Source organism: Podarcis gaigeae (assembly GCF_964106915.1).
Source record: "Podarcis gaigeae genome assembly, chromosome: 5".
In the NCBI taxonomy this organism is placed as follows: domain Eukaryota; kingdom Metazoa; phylum Chordata; class Lepidosauria; order Squamata; family Lacertidae; genus Podarcis; species Podarcis gaigeae.
In genome coordinates this window covers 40,362,401-40,389,778 of record NC_139681.1, presented here as the reverse complement: position 1 = coordinate 40,389,778, position 27,378 = coordinate 40,362,401, and the positions used below count along the sequence as shown (strand labels likewise).

The 27,378-nt window shown below is 43.5% G+C and overlaps 1 protein-coding gene and 1 long non-coding RNA gene across 3 annotated transcripts; one reads left to right on the top strand and one right to left on the bottom strand.

Moving 5' to 3' along the window:
* Positions 1-5,346: 5,346 nt before the first annotated feature.
* LOC310845695 lies at positions 5,347-24,249 on the bottom strand. Its single transcript, XR_014564911.1, has 7 exons — positions 24,160-24,249; positions 19,516-19,640; positions 16,583-16,744; positions 14,675-14,847; positions 14,152-14,269; positions 10,202-10,332; positions 5,347-6,087 (listed from the first exon to the last, which is right to left on the bottom strand). It is a non-coding gene; the product is annotated as an uncharacterized lncRNA (long non-coding RNA).
* Positions 19,042-26,148, top strand: LOC310845678 (vertebrate ancient opsin-like). Of its 2 annotated transcripts, none has more exons than XM_083741106.1 (5): positions 19,042-19,815; positions 23,026-23,236; positions 23,317-23,434; positions 24,207-24,257; positions 25,237-26,148. In XM_083741106.1, the coding sequence occupies exons 1-5, from the start codon at positions 19,449-19,451 to the stop codon at positions 25,465-25,467; spliced, it is 978 nt and encodes a 325-aa protein (XP_083597232.1). In that variant the 5' UTR covers positions 19,042-19,448; the 3' UTR covers positions 25,468-26,148. The 2 variants fall into 2 exon arrangements, with proteins under 2 accessions (XP_083597232.1, XP_083597231.1); XM_083741105.1 differs by having other exon boundaries at positions 24,207-24,446.
* Positions 26,149-27,378: the final 1,230 nt, after the last annotated feature.

Here is a 27,378-nt window from a genome sequence, read left to right as displayed (position 1 = left end):
TCTGTGCGTGACTCTCGCCTCCTTTTATTGCCTGAACTCGCTTCTGATATGTATCAATCTTATCTAGCAAAAGGCTTTTAAAAGAAGACCTTTTGTCCTTATTGATCACATCGTGGACTCTTGTCACCGACCTGTCTCCCCCACTCCCCCTTCTCTCTTTCCGACTTTACAGTTGCTTTTTTAAGGCGACCGAGAGGTTGGCAAGGTGGTTTGGAAACTGGCCCCTGACCAACACTCAGCTCGCCCGACCCTTTGATTTGACGGGCATAAATGACCTCCTTCTGCACCCGCCTAGGAATCGTGCCTTCCTCGGCTATTCCTGATTCTTTAACATTTGAAAGGCGAAGATCAAGAAAACCTTCCGAACATCATTCATGATAGTAGTCAGCCGCCAATCCTACGAAGTACCTGAAACGCTGGCAAGGTTGACACAAAATTTATGTTGAGTTTTCAAAAAATTAAATAGGGATTTTTCTTATTTAAAACGAGGAAGAAACGGCTCCATGCGTCAATTCTAAACGCGCTCTACCGGGCTTTCAGAATTTCAGCTCCAATATGTATTGCTACTTTTCTTCTTCTTCTTTTTAATGATAACATCCATTCCGGAAAGTAAGTCTGACATAAATAAGTTGCGACTCATTTAAAGGGAATGTAGTCAGGATTAGAATGCTGTCTACTGCTTCTTAGTGATAATTTTCCTTTTTAATCGAGGTGGTATAATAATGTTGGGAAATGTTTCTGAAGAAGCTTGCTTATTAAATTCGTGTTTTTATCTGTCAAAATAGTACCTCAACCCTATTATTTTGAAGCCTGGCAAATGACTCTTAAGGGGAATCCAGAGTGATTCTTATGGTGAAAAGGTCCTTTTCAGAAAGAAAGGAAAAAGCTGAACCCGTGTGATTATGCGTCAAAACCTGTTTTCAGACGACCACGAAGTAAATCCTGATTTGTTGGCACTACGCTAGTTCTTCATTCTATACAGTGGTACCTTGGGTTACATACGCTTCAGGTTACATACGCTTCAGGTTACACACTTCGCTAACCCAGAAATAGGCCCCATTAGCTAAAGTGGTGCTTCAGGGTAAGAACAGTTTCAGGTTAAGGACGGACCTCCGGAAGAAATTAAGTACTTAACCCGAGGTATCACTGTACACCCAATTAACCTGTGTAAAATGCTACGTGAACTGCAGCTCTTCGGATGCGTGTTTGCACGTTTTCCCCGCAGCAAATACAAGACACGCATCTTAACAGGAAAGGGCTTAGCTGCACGATGGCGTGTGTGCCATGTAATTTGCACTCGTGCCCATAGTGGAGTTTACTTCCAAGTTGCGTATCCAGGATAGTGGTGTCTCCTGAAAATCATTTACAGTACTTGGAAACAAATCTCGGATTCTGTCCCAGTATCCTTTTCTTACAGCTGTAGCCCCAGAAACATTAATTAAAATATTTTATTTGGATTTAAAACAACCAAAAAAAACCCCTCATTCTCCCCAAGCGCAATTAACCGTTACATCTGCAGTTCAAAAAGGGTGGGTTTTGTCTCTAAAAGCAAGGAAACACGTACACCTCCCCTCACTCAGACGTAGAAGAGAGTCTGTGTGCCCGCTGGGAATTAACAGCATGAATGGAGACGCAGGCCTTCTGTGCGGATCCGATCTCGAAAGTTGCCTTTTGATCCGCTGCCTAAGTCTGCTGTTCTCCAGATCGCCCGTTTCCTAGTCTTCACCTCTCGCCCAACACAACCACATCTGGAGGGGCAGGAAAAATCTCAGCGCATTGCTTGTCCAGCCGCCTCGGACTTCTCTCCCGGTTCTAATATTCTGGGATGCTCGCTGCCCAGTCGAAGCGCAGCTCCGTCGAGGGTCCTCGACAGCAGCTCCTAGCCTCTTCTATAATGCGGTCCGAAGGGAACTTCGGGTCGGGAGCTGGAAACCTATCGATTTCAGGGGGACTCCTCCACACCGTCACATCACTCGGATAGGGAATTGGACGAAAATGGTTAGGTGAATAGGCCAACTCTGAAAAGCCATTACTGGGATTTGCTCCGGAAGAGTAACTTCCATCCCACCACTCACCTGACCAAAGTAGGCATCTGCAACCCCAAATTTTTGCCTTTCGGAGATCAGCTTTGCATTGACCACGGTGGCTTGCTTTGTGCAATGTCCGAGTTCTCAGACTAATAATAATAGCAACATTTTATGGTTGTTGCTGTTGTTAAATAACGACATATGTTGCTAAACAACATTTATTATAATTATTGATGATGAAGAAGAAACATAATTCCTATGACGTTTGCATGGTTTAAAGTACGGCTGTAAATTTGTATTGATTTTATTGTTTTGCCGTTCTGTAAACCGCTTCGAAGGTTGTTGGTTTACTGTATTTTACGAAATAAAACAAACAAATAAAATGTTGATGGTGATAACACATATTGAGGGCTTGGGAGAAATCTTGAGAAGGAAATGTGCCTTTCTCAAAGTTCATTCAAAAGTACGTTTACTACGGGTTGAGGTTCCTAACAGTTTCTTACGCTTGGCTTTAATGGAGTCTCTGTCGAGATCCACTTTTCTATTCCCTTAGGAGGGACCGGCCGAAGTGAAAGGATCCCACGCCTCCTTTAGCCCTTTGGGATCAAATCCCGTCCGGGGACTTTTCTGGGTCTTTTCTCTGGCAGAAAAGATAGCGTGGGGTGATCTCATTCCCCCACTTGCTGCTGGGCTGCTTCGAGGAGGTCCCGGGAGCTTGAGACGGTGGTGGCGACAGAGAGAATATTACATTTTCAATGGAGCGGTTGGCAGAGATACGACAGGAAAAAGATGTATCTCCCCTCCCGCGCCTCCTCCTCCCTCGCAGCCTCCGCTGTCCAGCCAGTAGGAAGCTGCCGGAGGATCTGGCTCTGCAAGGCACGCCTACAAAACCTACAATTTCCCATCCCTCGGATCTAAGTGTCGCCCAAGTGTGAGATTCAAGGGACCAGATTCCAGTTGGCGTTGCATTGCCTTGGGGGAAGTACTTCTGTCCAGGAGTAACATTCCTAGTGAACACAGCACAACTAGTATAACATTTAAATCCCAGTGACTTCAGTTTCGGCTGGTTTGTGGATTAGGTTTAGATAAACTGTATGCATCTTTTAACTATTTATGTGCTTCTTTTAATGCTAAAAATGCCCTCTATGTCACATCAGGTAAAAGAAATATAAGAACAACCAGCAGCAACCATAGTTTTAGTAGGTCTGTCAACTAGTTTAAGCTCTTCAATAGTTCATCTTTTAGCGGATTAACCAATTAATCAATGACATTTATATACGATTAGCCATTGCATAATCCCAGTGAAGGTGCCTTTTGGAGGATATATTGAGAGAAGGGGATTGGTTTTCCTTAGATGTCAAAACCATTACAATGTTGCCATGAGTTTGTGGGTGCTAAGGTAAAGGTAAAGGTACCCCTGCCCGTACGGGCCAGTCTTGACAGACTCTGGGGTTGTGCGCCCATCTCACTCAAGAGGCCAGGGGCCAGCGCTGTCCGGAGACACTTCCGGGTCACGTGGCCAGCGTGACATCGCTGCTCTGGCGAGCCAGCGCAGCACACGGAAACGCCGTTTACCTTCCCGCCAGTAAGCGGTCCCTATTTATCTACTTGCACCCGGAGGTGCTTTCGAACTGCTAGGTTGGCAGGCGCTGGGACCGAGCAGCGGGAGCGCACCCCGCCGCAGGGATTCAAACCGCCGACCTTTTGATCGGCAAGTCCTAGGCGCTGAGGCTTTAACCCACAGCGCCACCTGCTAGGCATCCCCTAAATTCCTGGGACCAATAGGTGCTGGGATTTAATTAGGTCTTGTGTACTAAAACTGTGTTAGACTCCCATGTGTTAGAATCTAATCAAGACCCCTGTGCATTATTTGGCTGTGCATGAGACACCTCTTTAACCCCCTGGAATCAACATGTGTTAGAAGCTAATTGAATCAGGCTGCTTCACCTTTTGAGGTGATGGCTTGTGGATGAGCCATGAAGATAACACACAGAATCAAAGAACTAAGCATGAAAAGGCAATTGAATGGGCCCCTCCCTCGTTCTGCAGATAAAAGTCAGGGGTTTAGAATAAGAGAGAGTTTGAAGTCATATGGGCAGTAGCTTAGTATAGGGAGTTGGGAGTTAAGCAATGGAATTAGTAAGCAATGGTTTGGGGTCTGCTTAAGTCCAAGGCTGCTGTGTGGCTATGGGACAAGCCAGAACCTCTTGACGTATGGATGCTAGGCATCCCTCCATTGCATGCTCGGGTTGTATATATGTGTAAATATGCCATATATCACAAAGGAACCACCATCTCCGCTGTGTCTCATTTTCCAAAAGGAAACATGGACCCTGGATATGGGTGCCTGGAACCTCGCATTGCTCTGGAGAGTGGGGTGGTATAATATAGTATAGTAAACAGAAGCTACCATTTACTACACGGAGGCGTACCTATGGGTTGCCCAGCCCCCGCCCAAATCACCTGTCAAACAAATGGAGAGTATGACATACATGCATGCGGCAACACACCACAGCTGTCCTTCTCTGTGGTAATGTGATTTGGGGGGGAGTTGGGCGGGCACCGATACATCTCCTTGTTAAGGCTGCAGTCACCCTATGTACTCCTCAGCTACTGCTAGAAGGAAAGGCAGTCTCTAAAGGTTTAGGTTTATTCTTCAATTCACACATCACTTTCCACAAAAAAGTCCAAAGGCGATTTACAATCAAAACAAAAACAAAAATCCAGGGGAAAAAATCACACTTACCGTCAAGTTTCTTTTCTGCTGTCCCTTCTTCCTTCCTGTCCACCTCCCTTCCATGTCACCATCCTTGACTGCCCTGCCACCCCAATATTTTCTTCAAGTTGGTGCCACTGACCTGTGACCACGTACCGAGGAACTGCAAGGAAATAATATCACCCAGAAACATCCAAAAAGTTTTCAACTCTCTGCCAAACGGAAACCCCAGAATCTGCATTAGGGCAATATAAAAATGCTACAAAATAGTATGCAGTGTGGAAAGCTTTCGGGTTCTTCAGAAGGCCTCACCAGGCTAGATGGTAAACAAACAAGGGAGGCAGAGAGTTGGCTGATGCTGGAGCCATGCATGGGTGAAGACTGCATTTGTCACTGTCTTAAGATGGATGTGGACAATCATTCTAACTTAACACAATGACGGAACTATGGGCCAACAAGGCTACTTCTGTTTTTTCTATTTTATTTTTAAGAAACCCACCTATTTCTTGGTGCACCAGGCCTGCTTCTCATAGGAACTGGAGTGGCAGGTATTACAAATAGTTTATGTAAATAAATAAAAAAAAACCAGTATGAAAATAAAACTCATGATCCAATATGTTAATTTTTCCCTCTTGGGCACCTGTGATTTTCCATGCTGTTATCACCTTTCGGAATGCAATAGATAATTTATATCTGTCATCAACAGCACTTGTTACTCATTAATTGGGTATTTGTCCTGTTTATGGACTTGCTTGACTTGGTGGATATCACCAAGTATTCTGCGAAGAAATATATGGCTCTTCTCTTTCCAGCCTGGGCAAAATGCCTTTACAGGGCTGCATTATATGTTTGCCTTTGGCACGTCTTTCATTAGGGAGAGATTCATGAAAGAAGTGCAGCATCACCGCAAAGTCGGAAGATTTTCTTTGTGACAACCCAGAAATCTGTTAAAACATTTACGCAACTGAGAATCTTGGCTTAAATGGCTTGTGGATCACATGGCCAAAGTTGCAATCCTAGGCCATCCCCAATCAATGGAATTCAGTCAATAGACAAGATCAAGCTGCAGGGACCTGAAGCTTACTTTCCTAATTCTCATTCCATTTTGTACACCTAGGTGCAGAAGAGACCTTAATTTCTGGGGTTAGTGATGTTTATTAGATAGCACTGTCCATTTCAATAGAAGAGTACGGTTTGCTTTCTTCATGTGCTTGGTGAGGACAAGTGACAGAGGGAAGTGAAGGTTGAAATCCCTGGTTAAAAAGCAGATCCAGTTGCAACAATCTTCAGTATAGTAATGCTATCCAAAATTTCACTTGTAAAGGGGGAGAGTTTCTGAGTTGTCTGTAATAGAGATATTCTATGGTTACAATGTTGCACCACACTTTGGAAGGCACCATTTATTTTTATCAATTATTATTGATGTATCAATTATTATATCAGCCTAGCTTAAAAGACTATACAGTTTATATTATCTTATAGGCAGAGGTGCTCAAGTGCCTACAAATTCAGGACACTATTAGAAAATTACATTTAATTAGCTAAAACTGTACATGCTTTGAAATTATACAGATGCAGTCATTACGGAATAATTGCACTCCCTGCTGAAATACGAGAGGGCTCATCTGTATGGGCATTCCCTTGGCTTTTGAAGGTTCCCCTGTTACATGTGTTCCCTTGATCTCTTGAATTGAGCCTCCTGTTTTAACTGCTGTGTTGTTTTAATGGGATTGTTTGTGTAACTAGTTTTTATATTTTGGAAACCACCAAGAAGCCAATTTTGGCATTATACTGTAAATAAGTAAGTAAGTAAGTAAGTAAGTAAGTAAGTGAGTGAGTAAATATTAACCAGTACGGTAATTGGAGAGTTACCGTTACAAAAATTCTTCTTTCCAGGTGTTTCTCATAGAAAATATGGGTGGTACTAATCAATCAGAACTATATAAAAACTTTCTAAGTGATTAGGACTACCTAGCTTATGCAATTATTTTTATATTATAATTGTATGACTGTAGGCAGACGTTCTTCCACCTGAAGATCACATTGAATATATATTGTATATACATACTATGTTGAAGTCCTTCCTTTTTGATTCTAGGCTTGTGAATATGATATTTGGAAAGTGACTGGGTGTCTTCAGCACTTCTGAAGATGTCTACAGCTCTGTCATTTTGTTTGTTTCTGTTTTCCTATACAGCTCTGCTATCCTGAAGTCTATAATCTGTATTATTGTAAACTTAATCAGATTCATCTGTGTATATTGAATTTAGTACCAACAGTCATTTCATTGTCTGATTTTGTACAATTCAGACATTGATTCTAAGCTGTGCATTGTGGTCATTCAGACATATTTAATTTTTTTAGTTCTGTGCTTATGGACTCCTGGAAATACATTTGCCAGATCTTTCCCTGTACATATCACTAGAAGTAGCTGGTGGGCTGAAAAATAGTGTTTTATATTTAAGATGTTATCATTATTTATTTTATATAAAGTAAACAGGATGCAAAGATCAAATAAATATGATGGAAATATTAAGTCCACAATCATAGATATTTAGGTTACAATCCAACATTTACTTGCCTTGTGCTCAGTGAGACTTATAAGTAGACATGTATAGAATTGCACTGTTACTTTTTTACTGAAAACGCTCCAGGCTGCTGATGTTTGCAACCTTATATGTTTCCCCCTCCCAACAGTTGAAAACCAGCAGTGCTGTGGTCTCTCTCCTTTGACCAGCAAAGAATCAATAGGAATCAATATTAGAGTGCAAGTAATGCCACCTGCTGGATATCTTCATGCACTGCAGTGGCAACTTGAAAACTGAACACCAAGAACGTTTCCCCTTAATGCCAAAGTTTCTGCTGTGCTTGTTGGCTAGTCACCATAGCTGTCAACGTTTCCCTTTTTTAAAGGGAAATTCCCTTATTCCAAATAGGATTCCTTGCAAGAAAAGGGAAAAGTTGACAGCTATGCTAGTCACATAACACAGACTCCCAGTCTAACGAAAGGTGCTTGCTCCTAATGTTATTCTGCAGAATTGCTCAGTATATTTCTACTAATGTTAGGGATCCAAAGAGTAGGACTGACCTGACATTTAGTGCCTGAGACAAAGCACAGAATGATGCCCCCTCCCTGCCCAGGAAGAAAGGACGAGTGAAGGAACAAGAGGGGGAAATAGAGATCGACACTGGGATTTGCTGCCCCTGGGGGTCCTGCCACCTGAGGCAGTTACTTCACCTTGCCTCATGGGTGGGTCGGCCCTGCCAAAGAGGTTCCTTTCAGTGGAGGCTGCTCCATGAGGGTGGGCGGGCACTGCCCCACCAGTCTCAACCTGCCCTCAGCCATTCCTTTGCCTTGTCGCTTACAACCACTCCTGGGGTTGGCACTGCCTGTCAGTTTCCTCCTCCTCAGTGTGGCCCTTGTAGAATTCAGCAGAGAGTGCAGGGACAAAGCTAGAATAAGCTCTCCCTGCTGTCATTGGCTCTTGCCAACTTCTTGATTCTAGCCCCCCATTAACTTGTATCAGATAAAAGACAGAAAAGAAGGCACACTCCCTGAATGAAGCTTGCAAACCACTGGTGGTCTACGGACCACATTTTGGGAATTCCAGCTATGGACCCTATAGATGTATATCTAGGGTGCTTTTCTCTATTTTAGCTGATATTCCCAAATGTTTAGGACCTAAAATATTTAAGCTTGTGTGGGAGACCTTCTAGCAGATATAATATGTGTGCTGTCCTTAGTCCAGTCGCCTAATCACAGGGCCATTCTAGTTCCTGAATGGCTGGAAGTTTGCTCTTTGCCCTTCTCCATCAGACCACCTTGAATCTCTCTAAGCTTGTGCCTGCCCTGAATGCTTCTACAGGGTCAGATGGCTATGAGAGCTTCTCTGTCTAGCATAGGGTGCTTCTACTTGCCACCGCCTACAGCCGTTCTTCCTTCCCAAGCGCAACAAAATGCTCACATGCCGAAGGTGACAGACTTGGCTTCTTTGAAGGCCCCAGGCAGCTGTGATGCATGACCCTATTATTGGTTTTTTTTCTGGTTAAGGCAAGGCTGCACAATTTGTGGTCCATTGCCCTGATCTCACATCCCATCAGCGACATATGGTGGCTTATTCCCCTCAGAAACATAACTTTCCTCTTGCCTCCTTGCTGCTTGCCTGGGACTGGAAATTGTGGGGGTGGTGGCAAAAGAGTATGGCTTGCTAAGCTTGGTCGATCAAAAACTCCCATAGGTCAAATTGGGACAAATCTGTTTGCGTTCCAAATCGCTCTCCCTCTTCTAATGAGAGAAGGCTACATGCCATGCTCACTCCCCCCGACCACCCACAATTTAAGATATATGTCAGTGTTCTTTTTGTAAACCAAATGAAGACATAGTTTGTCCTCATTCTAATTAGACGGATGTGCTTTGCTGCAAGTCATTAGTGCTCTAAATAGGTTCCTTTCTTACTGATAAACTATAGTGGGGGTTTCGGGAACAAATTGCCAATAAATAGAGAGCTGGCTTATAGGATCTATTGATTCTCACTCACTGAGCTGCAGAGAGGTGCTTTGTCTGACTTCCTGAATGTGCAGGCAAGGTGAAAATCTAATTAATGAGCCTCCTCCTGAAAAGAAGGTGGCAGGCCAAAGTTTCTCCAGATGTTGTGGATTACAATGTACACAATCTCTGATCATTGATGCTAATGGGAGCTGGAGGATCTAGGGCAGGGTTCCCCAAACTTGGGTGTCCAGCTGCTTTCCGACTACAATTCCCATCATCCCTGACCACTGGTCCGGCTAGCTAGGGATGATGGGAGTTGTGGTCCAAAAACAGCTGGAGACCCAAGTTTGAGAAACCCTGATCTGGGGGGTCTCAATAGCCTTGCCAAGGCTGCCTTATTAATACAGGTAATGCAATGGTTGTCATGACCACAGCTGGTCCATCTTGACACACAACTGGCTCCACACATTATGCAGGATGCACTCTGGACCTAGTGATTTTTCAGCTGACCTGGAGCACTGACGTTTGTTCAATATTTCTGTGGACAGCAACTGCAAACTGTATGACTTGGGTGACAATTTTGAACTTGCTTTGAGAGGACAATATAGCCAAATGAGAAGTGCTTTTCAGTTTAGTTTGGTTTTTCCCTACTTTTTAACTCTGGTCCTCCCAAACTTGAAAAAACACATGTACGTAGTTGAAAAGTTGGTTTATGAAAGGAGCGGATAATCTATATCATGGTGGGGAATCTGTGGCCCTTCAGATGTTGTTGGCCTGCAACTCCAATTAGCTCCATCTAATATGGTCAAAAATAATGTAGCTCAGCAACCTTTGGAGAGATGCAGCCAGCACCCTCCCTGGCTTAGGTGAACATTAACTGCAGGATTTGCTCAAGACAGAACTTAAATGCTCCACAAGAGGGCTCCATGGTACAATAACGTTTCCACTATAGTTCATATAGCAACTCACTTCTCAAGAGCAGCATTCAGTGCAGTGGAAAGACCAATGTCCACTCAATCCTGCTATAGCATGTAGCACCTTTGCTCCTAAAGTGACCTGAGCAAGGTGAGTCAGATTGCTTTCAGAAGGGATGCTAAAAACTACGGACGGGAAAGAAATTTGATTCAATTTGCATTTAAAGGCAATTCGCAGTTTCCAAAACAATACACAAACTGAAACGCAACTTTCCTTCGAAAGTCACAAGTCTCCAAATTTTGCAATGTCCCATAGAATAATCACATGGCAATCAGAAACACACATCTGTAAAAGGTGACCCTGTTTCATAACAGAAGTACAAATACAGCCAGAGTATAGATCATTTAAATGACCATAGTGCCCTCAATATCTGTCCTATTAGGAGACAGAGCAGAGTCTGTAATAACATTGAGCAATGCATGTTCTTGCCTGATGAACCTTCAAGCGAGAAATGATTGCTACACATCTGTGGAGAAAGCAGGAAAAGCTTCTGATGCTGTAAAGACTTCATCTGCATTACACTGCCAAACAGTAGGAAGCGGATGCTTTATTATATACCTAGGGGAAGTGTTCAACATTGTGCTTTTATGATTGTTCTATCAGAGCAAGGCATTTCAGCTTGCCAGATAAAACAATATCCCATCTCCTGTGTGCTGGGGGTTTCCTCAACCCCCAGGACCATTTTAGGGGGCCCCAGGGGGGGATATGGGGAGGGATGGGGGAAAGCCTCATTGCACTAGCAGTACTCATTGCCCTGGTTGCTGCTGGTGCAAGTGTTTAGTTGAATCTAGCCCTAGATTCTTAGGTCCAAGATTATGGCCAGGGGCATTTGTGGAAAAGCACAGATCAATAGGAGTTACTGCAGTGTGGATATGATGATGGTGAGATGACTAACATTTAAAAACATATACATAATACATTATACCATGGGGGAATCACATAAAACATTCATATTCATACAACGTATAAAAAACAATGTTAGGGAGCTTTCGCAGCGCACTAATAATAAAACAAACTGAGCTCAGTCTATCAAAGGCATGGAGAGAAAGGGTGAGTTTTTACCTGGTGCCAAAAGGATGTCAGCAAAAGGGCCAGGCTGACCTTGCTGGGTCTTCTTCAAAAATGATAATCTGATCAGATCAGGGAAGTGGAAAGCATCCTTTTCACATGATTAACTTGGCAACTATAATCCTATAATTAGGATTTGGAGATATTACTAAGCACATGACTTTTTAAAAGACTTGTTATAGATGGACATCATACCGCAATCAAGAAAAGATTGTATTTTTTTAAAGAATGTATGATTATCTTTACATATAATAAAAGGGCAAGGTTGTCATCACACTGCAGTTTGCTTGGCTGCCAACAGATAGAGCTATGAGTTACAACATGACAATAGACTTCTAAAAGCTGCTGGGCCATCGCAGCATCGTTGGAGGATGAGGAGAAGGAAGTGGTGGAGGGAGACAGAGATGGAGGCAGGCAGGCAGGCGGGTGAGTGGCCTAGAGGTGACCCATGGAGGAAATGTCAGGACAGGCCAGCTGCCCACCAGGTGTCTTACTCTGCTGTTGTCTGCCCTCATCACTCTCCACTGCTGAGGCTGAAATGGCATTGTAGGAGCTGGAGGAAGGAGTAGAAGGAGGTCTAAGGGAAGAGGAGGTACCGTAGGTTTGGCAAGGTCTAAGGATCTATTGGGCTTAGGCATAACTGGCAAGCAAAGCAAGCAGGGGTGCAGCCTTTAGTAATCCTTTCTTTAATGGGATTAAGCTGCAATCTTACACAGGGCAGGAAAGGGCTTGCAAAGTGTTCCTTTCTCCATGCTTGGGCAGGGAGTTGGGGCACTCAAGCAAAGAAGGTTGTGCAAGTTCAGCAGCAGATGGCAACATGGACAACAGCACAGGCCATGCCGTGAAGGCCTCCAGGACTGCATGCAGCCCACTGTTGCCCAGCCTGATTTTATTTTGAGAAGCAGTTGGCTACCTATTTGGTTCCCATGGCAGCACATTGTCCAGCTGTTAACATGCCCAAGGCTCTCCCCAGGTGTGCATCAGGCAACTTTGCACAGATACAAAACCACCTAACAACACTTGGTTTAGCATGGCTTGAACTCCACAAACTCTGCACAGAAAAAACATACATTGCAAAGTTGATTATAAATGAAATGAATTGAGCATAAATAACTAGGTTTGCATTTTTTTTTAAAAAAGAAACATATTAAAAGTTAAAGCTGTTCTTGGTTTACAAAGTCTTGTGTCTGATAAAGTGGTATTAACTGTGTGTGTGGGTTTAGATAAGGAAAAAAAGAACTTTTTGAAGGACAAAATAAACAAGTTATTTCTCCGGCAGACAAACTGAGGAATACACAAGCCTGGCAGACCAAATGAGCCATCAAAGCCATCAGTGAAGGCTCCCAAATACATGAAAACAACTTCTGAGAGCCAGAGGTCTGCATTTATCAGAATGCCCATCAGAAAATGAGGAGGCAATTAACAAATGGGGACAAGGTTAGCTTTATGACACAGAGCCAAAAGTATTTGATACACTGTAAATTTGTCATCTTCCAGAAGTAATTCAATTACACCTAGTGGCATAAGACAGCCTAGTTGCTACATCACAAAATGCAGTTGTATTGCTTTGCTTGCTGGAAATATCAGTGTGCAACCAAATTGCTTTGCAGAGCAGGGGTGATTGCTAACTAATTTGTTGTTGCTGTTAGAATTAAAGTCACAGTAGTTGGTTTTTGGGGTGGGGTGGGGGCTGAATGCTATGTCATTTCTACAGTTGGGCTTTCCCCCTCACTCCACATTGATTTTCTATTCTGGTGGCTCCATACTATCAGTATTTTGTGGGAGGGATTCAAGTGCATATCAGGAAATTTAGGTGTATCAAATTAATAGTGGATGAAAATGCTCTGTTGACCTAGGGCAAAAAAAAATCCATTTTTAAATAAACAAATAAACAATGGGTCTTTGTGGTTAAGAAAGTGATAAAGAAATGCAGCGAAAATCATAGAGTGAGCCATCACAGTAGTACCTCGGGTTACATACGCTTCAGGTTACAGACTCCGCTAACCCAGAAATAGTACCTCGGGTTAAGAACTTTACTTCAGGATGAGAACAGAAATTGTGCTCTGGCAGCACGGCGGCAGCAGGAGGCCCCCATTAGCTAAAGTGGTGCTTCAGGTTAAGAACAGTTTCAGGTTAAGAACGGACCTCCGAAATGAATTAAGTACTTAACCCAAGGTACCACTGTAGTAAGAAGACATATGAACAACCTGAAAACAGATCATGACCCATGCACTAACTAAACCATAGCTCAATGTTCTGGGCACAAGCCTGGTCTCTTCCCTCTCCAGTGTGGATGTATGATGATTGGAAGTGTTTTCTTCTGCATACTGTATAACTAAATGCAGTTTGTACTTACGGTACAGGCATGGTAGTTAGTACTAACTATGGCTTATCTCAGGGGTCAGCAAACTTTTTCAGCAGGGGGCCGGTCCACTATCCCTCAGACCTTGTGGGGGGCCGGACCATATTTTGGAAAAAATATATGAATGAATTCCTATGCCCCACAAATAACCCAGAGATGCTTTTTAAATAAAAGCACACATTCTACTCATGTAAAAACAAGCTGATTCCCGGACCGTCCGTGTGCTGGATTTAGAAGGCGATTGGGCCTGATCTGGCCCCCTGGCCTTAGTTTGCCTACCCATGGTTTATCTGAATAAGCCAAGGCGTAGTTTGAAGTTGGCTTGTTTGGAGAATCCATATGTAAAACTAACTGCAATTTGTCTTAGTTTAACGTTCGGCTTATTTGAAAGAAACCATGGCTAAAATTGACACCAGTTTGTTGTGTTCAAATGAAGTAACAAGCTGGAAGCCAGGGGAGGACTGCTTATTTCCATCACTTCTGGTGCTCCCCCTCAGCTGCAATGAATATTCACCAGCCAGCAGAGGAACATCTTCTAGGCTGTGCCAGTGAGAGGCCTATTCAAGTTCTATCTACTTCCTCCAAAATGATATTTTGTGTTAAGCAAGTTGTTTGCTGTTTACCCCTTTGGGCTTCCCTCTGGTGGGAGAAATAGGATATAAGGAATAACTGAAATGATCTTCTCATGTGGTCGCATTGGAGTAGGAGTAGACAAGGGACAGACACAAGCCAAGGCTCATTCATGCCATGTTCAACTCTGGCTGAAGTTCTGACTGCTATTAAATCAATATACAGCTGTTCTATTTTTCCCTGACATAGGCTGTACCTTTAATGGCTGCAGGACAGGCAGACATCTATAGATATTCCTAGCCATGCTAAAAAAAAGTTCTGTTCTTGAATTCCTGCCTTTTATATAGCTATAAAATGTACAGTGCGCTTCTCAGCAAAAAGTAACTGTAAAACAGACACCTTAAATTCATGGCTTGTCTAGCCTTTAGAACATATTCCCTCCCAATTTTTCCATCAATATATTAGACGCCTTGTCTGCAAATTCAATGACATTTTGCTGGCTTCTTCTCTCTTGTAGCCTCTGCCTCTTGCATGTAGTGTAGCCTTTTCAGGCTGCATCAGGGATGTGTTTCTTCCTCCTGAAGGCAGATCTTCTTCTTCTTCTATCTGATAATAAGTGGATCCTATTCAGAAGCTGCACCTAGGGAACAGAGAAAAGATGGCAAAAAGACAATTGTATGAGAATGTGACAGCAAAAGGAGATTGGTTATTAGGCCTATGTGTGCCTGTGTGTGTGGGAAACCAATCACCTTTGCCCACTTTTTAGGGTTTTGCTGGGACCTGAGGTCAGTTGTCAGCCAAAAAGGCCAGAACCAAGCAGTTCAGATTCATAATTAAGTTGAACAAAGTAGGTTATCATGAGACCTTGGCATATGCCAATAGTATTGCTGTATCATTTGAAAGCTTCACATTTGCCCAAGAACTTGCACAACTGGAATGCAGCCTATTTGTGCTCCCAACACACCAGCACCCCCACTGCTTCAAACTAGATCCCTCCCAGAGAGAGTTAGTTTATACCCAGGGTGCTTTAGGTAACTTGCATATCTCACTCTCTGTCTCAAAGAGCAAGTCTGAATCTTTGTACACAAAGACACACACGCACAGCCCTGCTCCATCCCCTTTCCAGGAATGAGTTTGGTCCCATTCAAAACACCCAAGACCGATCTGCAGATATCAAAATGCCATCTCCCAGCTTAACTCCTCCCAAAGAAATATCAAACACTGGCTAGTCAGAATCCTGGCAAACAGATCTGAAACTAGGTTTCAAATGTGAAAAAGCTGGAAAACTGAACGCTTCCCTCCTTCTCTCTTAATATAACAGACAGACAGACAGACAGACAGACAGACAGACAGACAGACAGACAGACATAGTCCTTATGTAAATTTCTCTCTCCAGATTAGGCAGAAAATTGGTGAAAGCCGGATTTCCACATGAGAGAAACTGTAACAAAGATTAGCTGTTTTCCTCTTCTTGATCTAATTTCCTGACCTGATTTCTAACTTTACTGCTCTTTCATTTTTCTTTTCTTTCCCCTATGTAATGAAACACCACTTCTCACACTCCTATCATCCTTTCCCATCTCATAATGGCAGCTTATGAAACTGCGAAAGCACTTTTGTTGACAATTTAGAGGTAATCCAATATAAAAAAGAGTCTCTCAAGTTTTAAACTATTTTTAATGTTGTATTTAAATTTTGTGGCACACCCTGGGACCTTATGGTAAAGGGCAGGTGGTAAATATAATAATAATAATAATAATAATAATAATAATAATAATAATAATAATAATAATAGTTTCACACATTCATCTTTATCACATCAGGACTGTGAATGGGCTGCTGCAGATCTGTCACCACGGACTGAATCACTTCTTCCCTTCAGTGCTTTTTAGTGGGATCAGTTAACACATTTAGCAACCAGTTGGCAGAAACTGATTCACACATCCTTTTTCTTCACTCAGAAGAGGCCCAGGTAGGTCCCCTTGGGCTTTCCTGGCAGTGGCAGGTGGCTGACTCCAGGAGCCACCATTTTAACTTCCCACAATGCCATGACATAACATCACACCAGGGCATTGTGGAACATTTAAACTGTGCCCCCCAAAGTCACCACTGAGGCTGCTATTTTAATTTCTCACAATGAATTAGAGCAAAGCTATATCAGGACCATTGTCAGAAGTTTAAAAGGCAACCTAAAGCAAGTCAGTAGGGAGTGCCTAGGATGTAGGCATATATTCTCGTATGGCCAACTAGATGCCTATTCTATGAGTGTTAAGAGTCTTTGGGTGAGATACTTTGTTGGAAGCTTTTTGAAAGTCCAAGAAAACTGTGTCAAGCTGGATCACCTCTACTTCTCAGATAACTCTGATAGGACTTACCTTTGCAGAACCATGCTGGTTCAGTTTTGGCAAGGCTTGCAGTTGTCAATGTTCTCTTGCTTTGATATTGCTACACTCCTACAGCTATAGCATGGGAGCTCATTTGTCTGTTGGCGTGGGGACAGGCTGAGCTGAACCACAAAACTGACTATCACCTGTTGGCTGAAGAAATCATAAAATGAAGGGTAGCAGAGCTGCAGTGGCGTTGCTGTCAAAGGTCTACTCACCCAACCCTCCTGCATTGTTTGAACAACAACAACAACAAAAAAACAATGAGGAAACTCACTGACAATGTGAGCAAATGCTTTCCTCAGGTTTCACCTCCACCCAAGTCCTAGAGTCTTAGGTTCTCTGCACAGTGAAGGCATTCATAATGTAACACTGATTGTCACATGAGGTTTTTCAGGATATGTGGCCACACTTCATAACCACTTCTGTGAATGAATTTGCACCCCATCTCATTAGAGGCCATCACCTTGTGAGACCAATAGACTCTCATCTATTCAATTTTAGCTCCAAGAATAACATCAACTCATATCTTGCTGATTTAATATCCTGTTTCCTCTAGCACCTCTCTCCAGGGACTAGTAAATTCAGTTCATGTTTTCAAACTGCCACATACAATTCTGACACTGGATATCATTTAGCACAGTTCTCTCCAGTTGCTTTTTGTTCTGCAGCTGTGTTAGGTAAAATGATGATATTCATACTTAAGTCTGCTGCCCTTTAGCCATAAGCTCAGGCTCAATGGATTTGTTGACTACAGACAGATCCCCACACCATACATTTAAAGGCACATCTAATGCACATTTAAAGCACATGACTTCCCCAACAGAACCCCGGAAGTGTAATTTTCCCCTCACAGAGCTATAATTCTGAACATAGAATCATGGAATTGTAGAACTGGAAGGGACCATGAGGGTCATCTAGTCCAACCCCCTGCAATGCAGAAATATTTTCCCCAATGTACCCATGGCTCTGAGATTAAGACCTTAACATGTTACAGTTCTCAGGGTTGTTTGGGGGATACCATGTGCTTTAAATGTGTGTGTTGGAACTGCCCTAAATTTACAAAATATTTGCAGAGAAACACGGTTGATTGCAGAAAAGGTTAACCTTTCAAAGAACCTGCAGACCAAACACTGAAAAGTGTTCTCTTTATGGCATGAAAACTACACCAGGATCGCAACCAGGCAACAAGATATAAACTGTTTGGGCCAAAATGAACATACAGGATCTGAACTATTCTGGAATTTGCTGGGATATATAAATTGTGACCATATTGTTTGAAATGGCTGGGGAAAGAGGCATGTTGTTTCAGAGGTAGATTCTTCTGCTATCTGTCCCAAGAGCAATATTGTACCTAGCTTTCAGAAACTGTGTTCAGTGAGGTTGTATTAAAGTGCTAGGACAACTGCACTTGAATAAAATTGATCTATCCATTGACTAATTAAAAGTGGCCAAGAGTGGCCCTGGCATATGGCTGCAGGGAGACTAGTTTAAAGTCTAGACAGAGAAGGCCCCAGCTGAAGATGGATTGATATACAAAAGGCCTCTGGTGCAAAATCATTTAGATGGTGGGTGGTCCTCAGTGCTGTCTCTCTGCCTCTTCTGGACTATGCTCTTTCTAGTCAAGCTCCACTACAAGCAGGTAACTTTACCATCTACATTACTTGCAATCCAATTATTTCAAATGCAGCAGTTACTCATCTCTAAAAGGAGTCTGGTTACACCTCTGTGTAGGACAGTGCTCTGAGTTTTCAGTTCCCATCAGTTCTGACTATAGGGATCACCAGCCTTTTGGAGCCGATTTGCTAACCAGAGAAGCTTGCAGACACTACATACAATGCAGCAGTTGTATGGCTTTTGATATCAGGCAGGGCGCCTGATATCACCCTACTGAATCTCACCCTACTGAGATTCAAGCAATGCAGGGGGTGGACCAGATGACCCTCAGTTCCCTTCCAACCCTACAATGCTTTGATGCTATGAGTCTATAAAAAAGGGGTGGGGGTGTTATGATCATGGAAAGGTGCGAGGAGCATATTTGTTCCCTCTAGAAATCAGAAATCATTTTATTAAAACAAATTGTTTGAATGCACTACTGGAAGAAAAGGCAACAGACATTACAAAAAGTAATGTCACCGCCACCTCTTTGCAATGATATACTTTAAAAATCAAATTTTGCCAGTAATTGCCACAATTTAGTTGTAGGCATTCAGTGTCGCTGCATTAATGGTGCCAAAGAGGTTCGTTGTGCCTCATTATCTACCTGCCCAGGTATCAATCCAATTGCCTTTGTGATGCTGTCTGGTCATCCTCTTTTCCAGCAGATCTGGCAGAAAGAAACCTCCACTCTGTTCCAATTACAGCTGTGAGAGAACACGAGGAAGGCGTTTTCCCCCCTTCCTGGCTAATGAAGAGAAGGCTCCTTCTCTCTAATTCTCGAGAGCAGGCAAGGCATGCCTGCCTGAGCCTCCTCATCTCTCCCCTGCTAGAGCAGCTGCAGCCAGGGCCATCCCTGCACTGCTGTTGGCTGCCTCACTGAAGAATCACAAGAAGGAAGCCCTTTGCTCCTTTAATCTTGCTGGCAGGGAGACGGTGGCAGCTGCAAAGAGAAAAAAAGGAGGAGACCAGATGGCTTGCCAGAGACTACTTTGCTTGGGCATGATCCCACCACAAGCACCAAACTCCTTTCCATTCAGAACTTTGGTTTGCAAGACTGTAAGAGTGTTGTTCCTTTGTTTTTAAAGAAACCAAACCTTCTACTATAAAGAAGAAATTTCGTTTTAGGAAGATGACTGTGATTGATTAGTTGTGCTGATATTCCCTGGCACGCTTTGTTCTTCTATGTTGAAAGACAAAAATGGATGGTCTGATGGGAGAACCTGAAAATGCATCCTTGCTGCTAGATCCCCCAGCAAGTTCCTCACCTTTGGATCCGTTCTTGCAACCCCTGGACTTCATCGAACCCTGGAACTTCCACCTTCTCTCTGCTCTGATGTTCTTGGTGACTTCCCTGTCCCTCTTCGAGAATTTTACCGTCATCCTAGTGACTCTGAAATTCAAGCAGTTGAGGCAACCTCTAAACTATGTCATCGTGAACCTCTCCGTGGCCGATTTCCTGGTCTCCTTGATTGGGGGCACAATCAGCTTTTTGACTAATCTGAAGGGTTATTTTTTCATGGGCCACTGGGCATGTGTGCTGGAAGGATTTGCGGTCACCTTCTTTGGTAAGTGAAAAGGTTACTGATCTTCCCAGCCCTCGATGTAAGTTACACTTGCAGATGCTCTTAAATAACAGTGCAATCCTATGCATGCTTATTCCAAAGTCAATCCCATTGAGTCTTATTTCCCCAAGGAAGTATACATAGGTCTGCACTGTTACAGCCTGCAGGCAAAAGGGACCGGCTCACAGACATGCTGTACCTTGGGACGATTGCTGAGTTCTTTTGCGCTTGCTGTTACTGAGCTTTTCATTCTGAAGATAACACAGCAAGGTTTGCTAGCAGCTATCCGTTTATGAGATTTAGCAAAAGCGCCTTTGAGATTGGTAGTAGGGATTTATCTCTTTGCACACATTAGAAGAAATCCTGTGTGCTACAGAACCCAAACTCCAGGGTGAGGGGGGAGGTATGAGACATGCTTTCTGGGGGACCTTTTATAATTTGAAGTGATAATGTTGAAGCGTGTCTCCCTGAAAAATAACGGTATTGTAACTCAGGGCTATTAACCAATTAAAGTGCTCTTCGTTGATTAAGTGTGGTGCTTCATCTGGTTAATTGGTCAATTACTCTGCATCTCAGGTCACCCAAAGAGGGCTCCTTCTGCTAGCCAATGAATCCTCACAATCTTCATATTCTCTGAACACACTTGCACCTAGCTTGTCAAATAGCATTCCTAGGTGAAATCTAGCAGTTAATTGGTTCTATCTTTGTCCCGTCCACATGGCTACTTCAGGGCAATTATGCTGGATTACAAACATAGCAAGCTACCTGTTTAGTGAGTCAGACCACCGGTCCAGTACTGCCTATGTTCCCATTGGGATTAAATTTGGGACTATCCCATTTTACATAGATACATATATTTCCAGTTTCTTCTCACGGTAATGCCATGAAGTTGAGGACTAGCAACTTAAGGCCACCGAGGGAACTTCAGAGTTGTATGGGGGCCTTGAACCCAGGATTCCCTAGTCCAAATCTAATATACTACCCACTTTACAACAGCACACTGTGTCTCGGTGATGGTTGTTCCACATGGACCTGTGCTGCAAATTGCCTTTGCAAAGGGTCGTCTGACGAGCTATTTCCGTCTGCAGGTCAAGAGCAATAATGCTTTCCTAGGACAATCATCACATCCTTTTTGAAGCACCCTCAGGGGAATGGCAATGGGAGGTCTCCCCCCCCAAAAAAAATCTTCTAGCAATAGCAACACTGACTGCTGGCAAAGAGTGAACTCTTCCACAGTGCAGTGGTCCTAACAGAAAGCAAGGAGGTACAGCCAATGTGAATATGGCATCTATATTCTATAATGCACATTTTAAGAGCCGGTAGAAGGGGTTAAGAGAAGTTTGGCTTGCAACAGGCTGGGCTAGCCAATGCCATAGGCTATAATTCCTGCAGGATGTGTGACTTATAGGGAGAAGATACTGGACTGGGGTAAAGTTATTCTTCAATCACTTCTCTGTTTTGCTCAGCGGGAACATCTGCCTTCCTCTACTGTCACTGGAGCATTTCAGTGGCATATTACTGTACCAAGGTCCATATAGTTAAAGCAATGGTTTTCCCAGTAGTGATGTATGGAAGTGAGAGCTGGACCATAAAGAAGGCTGATCGCCGAAGAATTGATGCTTTTGAATTATGGTGCTGGAGGAGACTCTTGAGAGTCCCATGGACTGCAAGAAGATCAAACCTATCCATTCTGAAGGAAATCAGCCCTGAGTGCTCACTGGAAGGATTGATCCTGAAGCTGAGGCTCCAATACTTTGGCCACTTCATGAGAAGAGAAGACTCCCTGGAAAAAACCCCTGATGTTGGGAAAGATGGAGGGCACAAGGAGAAGGGGGCGACAGAGGACGAGATGGTTGGAAAGTGTTCTCGAAGCTACCAGCATGAGTTTGACCAAACTGCAGGAGGTAGTGGAAGACAGGAGTGCCTGGTGTGCTCTGGTCCATGGGGTCACGAAGAGTTGGACATGACTAAACAACTAAACAACAACAATTACTGTACCTCCCAAACCATAACCTACCCCCTCTGCTACCATTCCTAAAACGATTCCTTGTAAATGCTGAGCAGCTTGTACATGCTGAAAGGAAGCTCTGCTAACTGGGTGCATGAGCGACATGTGGTTGGCAGTGCTTCTCGCAACATAAGGTTAATCAGTGCACAACACACAGAGTTTCTGTTTCTAACAGTTATTGGCTGATTGCATTTATATCCCACTTTCACCCCAAGGAGCGTGAGGTGGCGTCCATGGATCTCCTCTCCTCCTCATTTAATCCCCACAACATCCCTGTGAGGTAGGTTCATCTGGGAGGCAGGGACTGGCCTGAGGTTACACAGTGAGCTTCGTGGCCAAGTGGGGAGCTGAACCCTGGTCTCCCAGGTCCTAGCCCGACCCTCTAACCACATCACTGCAATGACTCTTTTTGTACATGTGCCCAGTGTAGGTGTCCCATTGGATGTTATAGACCACTGCAAGCAGCCCAGCCCACTTCTGCTTTCCCTGTAACATCCAACAACCTCTCCCCTCACATATGTCATCATCATCATGCAAATGAACTTAAGTTCCTTCATGTCCCCTTTATTTCAGCAGCATCATAAAACACAGACAACTCCCCCCTTTAGAATTAATGGCATTCTAAACGGGCTGAACTGTGCCAAATTGCTTCTAATCCTGGAAAGTTCCATGAATGCAGAATTCTAAGCACCCCATTTCTCTGAGCGCTCTGCCTCCAATTCAGATCAGATGCATTGCCTTTGTTTTTATAGCCCCAGAAGAAGTCATTCTAAACAATATTTGGCCGCTCCCTGGACTGAAGAAAGCAGGCAGGTGGGGAGTAGCTGATGGCAGACTGAGGTGGTGGGAGCAGTGCCTCATTTGTCCTAAGGGACCACCCTGCAGATGGTCCCTTGTCTCTCTAGAAAGCATAGAGAAAACCCCTAGAGAACTACTTTCTGGTCTGACTTGGTACAAGGCAGCTTCACATGTCCATTTGATTGGGGATTTGAACTCAGATCTCCCTGGTCAAAGTCCAGCACTCCACCCAGTGGGAAATCTGTAGCTTTCTAAATGTTGGACTCCCAAATCTCACCAGCATGGCCAGTGGTCAAGGATGCTGGGGCCTGAAGTGCATCAGCTTCTGGAGAGCCACAGGTTCCCCATCCTTGCAATATGTTACACCAACTTCTTCTTTCCCCTAATTTAGCTCATTCTCGTTGCAGGAATAGTCGCCCTCTGGTCCCTTGCTTTGCTTGCGTTTGAGCGCTACGTTGTGATTTGCCGTCCCATGGGAAACATGCGCCTCAGGGGGAAGCATGCAGCTCTGGGAGTAGCCTTTGTGTGGGTTTTCTCCTTCATCTGGACCATCCCTCCTACAATGGGCTGGAGCAGCTACACTACCAGCAAGATTGGAACGACGTGTGAACCCAACTGGTAAGGCAACTCGGGGGTGCGGCATTTGTTTGATCAGCCCTAATCCGGCAGAACCTAAAAACCTTGTGTGGTTTTTATAGGTATTCTGGAGACTACAACAACCGTACTTTCATCATTACATTCTTCACCACCTGTTTTATCCTGCCCTTATTGGTGATTTTGATATCCTATGGAAAACTGATGCGGAAACTTAGAAAGGTGGGTGAGAACATTTGCAAGAGATACGAATCCCTCTGAAGGAGTGCTTTGGCACCGATGGGCTTTTGTGTCAAAGGATTAGATTTTGTATGGATCAAATTTCCAAACTTTGGGATCTTAATTAGTCATGTACATTGTGCACATCTTAGGCTGCGATTTGATTAGTGCAGATTCCTAGGCCAGGAGCAGGTTGAATATGTCTAGATGCTCAGCTGAGCAGCAGAAATCTGAACGACCTCACCTGTGCGGCTGACCCACTTTGTGCTGTTCAGGAGGATGTTTATGAGTAGTGCAGATCTGGTGATGGCATTTCCATCATGCCAAGAGTGGTGGTACTGCAATATCTCATGTCATGCCACTCCCTTTTGTAAACAGTGTACTTCCTTTCAGCTTGGTTCATCTTAACAACAGCATCTACACAGTTGCAAGTGTAGACGTATTAGGAGAGTCACACATGTTCAGAGTCCTGAAAACTGCAGGGGAATTAAATATATGAATCTCTATGACCCACATGTATGGGGTGAATAACAAAAGAATTGGCTGGGTGCCTGCCTAGGCTCAAAAGACAGAGTTTACCACACTCTCCAGCAGCAAGGAGAGCACAGGCAGAATACTCTTGGGCTTCAAACACATGCTCTAAACTTAGATACGTCCTCCCTGAAAACAAATAAAAAATCCTACTGGTATCCCTGCTTGCAGATGTCATCTAGGTAGAAAGCCCTTACTTTGCTCATGCTTTTGATGAGATCTCTCCCCACTCTCTCTTTTCAAGGTTTCAGATACTCAAGGCAGACTGGGCTCTACAAGGAAACCTGAAAGACAGGTGACCAAAATGGTTGTCATTATGATCCTTGCATTTTTAATTTGCTGGTCTCCTTACGCAGCCTTTTCAATCTTGGTCACCACCTATCCTTCCATCAAACTGGACCCTCGCCTCTCTGCCATTCCAGCTTTCTTTTCGAAAACGGCCACGGTGTATAATCCAGTTATCTATGCCTTTATGAACAGTCAGGTACTGCACACCTCCTCTTTGGGTATTTAAACCAAATTGTTTTCGTGTCCATGGGGAACATTTCTGGTTTGTTTTTTCCATTCCTGTTTTAACAAATTGTTTCTGTCCACTTACGTGTTAAATTATTGCTTCACTCCCATGATTTATAACATCTTTTATTCAGCTTGTTATATGCGCTATCGATTCTGGCTTGCATTCCAGAATATATTTACTTCAGAGTAACTCTATTAAAATCAGTTGCAGGGTTTTAGAAAGTGTGGGATGAAGACTGTCCACGACATTGGCCGCCATTCCCCTTCTGGGAGAATACTCTGATTTAGCAGATGATGGGGCTTGGCCTGTTACATTGTTTTAGTGCATGGGTAGGCAAACTAAGCCCCGGGGGCCGGATCTGGCCTAATTGCCTTCTAAATCTGGCCCACGGATGGTCCGGGAATCAGTGTGTTTTTACATGAGTAGAATGCGTCCTTTTATTTAAAATGCATCTTTGGGTTATTTGTGGGGCCTGTCTGGTGTTTTTACATGAGTAGAATGTGTGCTTTTATTTAAAATGCATCTCTGGGTTATATAGTCCTGCCCCCCACAAGGTCTGAAAAAGTTTGCTGATGCCTGTTTTAGTGGTTCATTTTAGGCATGTGTACCCTTCTCTTTGAACAAGCAGCATAGAAACAAAGAACTGTAGAACTAGAAGGGACCCAAAGGTCCATCTAGCCCAACCCCCTGCAATGCCTTTCCAGGACACCTCACATAATTTCAGCACAACAATAATTATTTGTGATTTCATTCCTAGTTCCGGAAGTGTCTCATCCAACTGTTTCGATGCAGTGGTCAAGATATTGCCGACTCCAACGTGAACCCAATTTCAGAAAGGGCAGTGTTGACACACAGCAAAAATGGCGGAGAGATGTCCACAGTGGCACCGCCTCTTACTGTCTTCAGCCGGAGGAGTGAAGATGAGCAAAGCAGCTGCCATTCTTTCGCCCAGCTGACCATCGCAGAAAATCAAGTTTGTCCAGTGTGAATGCTACTCTTCAAGATGATGAGCCCGGACTACTAACTGGGGATGGGGAACTTGTGGCTCTGTAGATAATGTTGGATTATGATTCCCCCTCCCCAATCCTTGACCACTGGCCACACTGACTGAGGCTGCTGAGAGATGAAATCCGACAACATCTGGAGGGCCACTGGTTCCCTGTACCCACTGTAAACCATTCCATTGTTAGCATTCATTTGCACAAAATGGCAGCCAACAAGAAAGTCAAGGCCAATTGCTTAGCATGCTCATTAGCTGGTAGCGTTATGAATCCATTTAGGCTACAATAATATGCACACTTACCTAGGACTAACTTGTAGGTAGGTAAACATAAGACTGTGCTGTTAGGCTTTTTCCTCAAACGATTCTAATGCACATGCTTCAGCATTAATGTAACATTTGGAAGATACCATCTGTGTTATGGACCTTAAGAAAATAACAAATAATTGTTCATGGAGACAGTTTACTACTCCAGAGTCTTAACATCACTCTTTATATTTTCTTTTTCTTGTTCCACTGAAATTGTTTGAAATTGTTGGATTGGCATTTTGTTTTCCTTCTTCATCTACAAATGAGGCGGATTGATATTTTCAGAGGAGAGGAGAGTCTGAGGTGTAACTGTTTAAGAAATTCTGTATGTAACATAAACATGCCTTATTTTTTTTTGCATATACTGTGTTTTGTTAATTCTGTGCATTTTCCGAGAAGCTCAGAGAATGCTCCCAATTTATCCCAAGAACCCTGTGAGCTAGGTTAGTCTCAGTGATAAGTGACCTGACCCACGGTGAGTTTCATGGCTGAGTCAGGATCTAAATCAAGTAAATCAATAAAAACGCTTAACTGAGGTTCTGCCTCCCTAACATAAAGCCTGTCCCTCTCTGTTCATTGTTTCCCCACTGCTATCAGAATGGAGACTGACCCACCATCCCAGGGCTAGGAGTCTTTGTGGGGGCTGGGGAGTCCCCACTAGTGCAACCTACAAGGTCGTCAGCAATCCTTCAAAAACTGGTGAGGCGATTCAACACTCAGGAAGGAGATGAAGGCATTGGGAGAACTAAGTTTTGTTAGCTCAGTTGTTTCCCCAGGCCACCTCCAGTCTCCCAATCTGTCTGCTTTAGGAAAACAACTAATGGGATTTCCTTCTTGCAATTACATGGACCTAGAGTGGGTCAAATGGTGTAGTAATTATATGTTTTTACTTAATCAAAACAGGGGCAATTTTGTTTTTGAAAAGTTATTTGGAGCCTGTTTCCATCTTTTTCCATCTCTCTACCTTTCATCCCCCAAAGTCCATGATTTCATCAAGTTAGGTAGCTCGGAAAGCTACATCATCACTCAGCAGGTTTCTGCCAGTAATGGCTGAGCCAGAAACGACAACTGGTTACAAATGATTCATCCATGCTGTGGCATCATGAGAGAACTGTGTAATACAGTGTGTGTGTGTGTGTTTGTGTACACACACACACACCTCTCCCCAATGCCATAAACAATTTCCCAATCTTTGACCATATGTAATTTTGAAATCATTTGAACTCCTAGAATTCTTTTCCAAACAATCCAGCCTTTAAACTGAACATTGTTCAAGATTACCCTCCAACACAAGCGTCTTAAGAATAATTTCATCAGCGATTTGAGCCACACACAACAACTCAATTATGTCATGTTATTTCCTCCCCATTGAAAGGTGTGCCTGCTTTGCTCTTTTTCTTTAGTTCAGGATATATGGATCATGCAGAGGACATGAAGGCCACATAATTTACAAAGTCTGGCAAGAATGTTAATTGCATCAAGGGATAATTGAGCAAAGTGGTATATCACAGATGATGCTCACCGTTTCCTGTTAATAAATGGCGTTTTCCAGGATAGCAGAACCAAACTCGCTTTGAAGAACCCTGAATT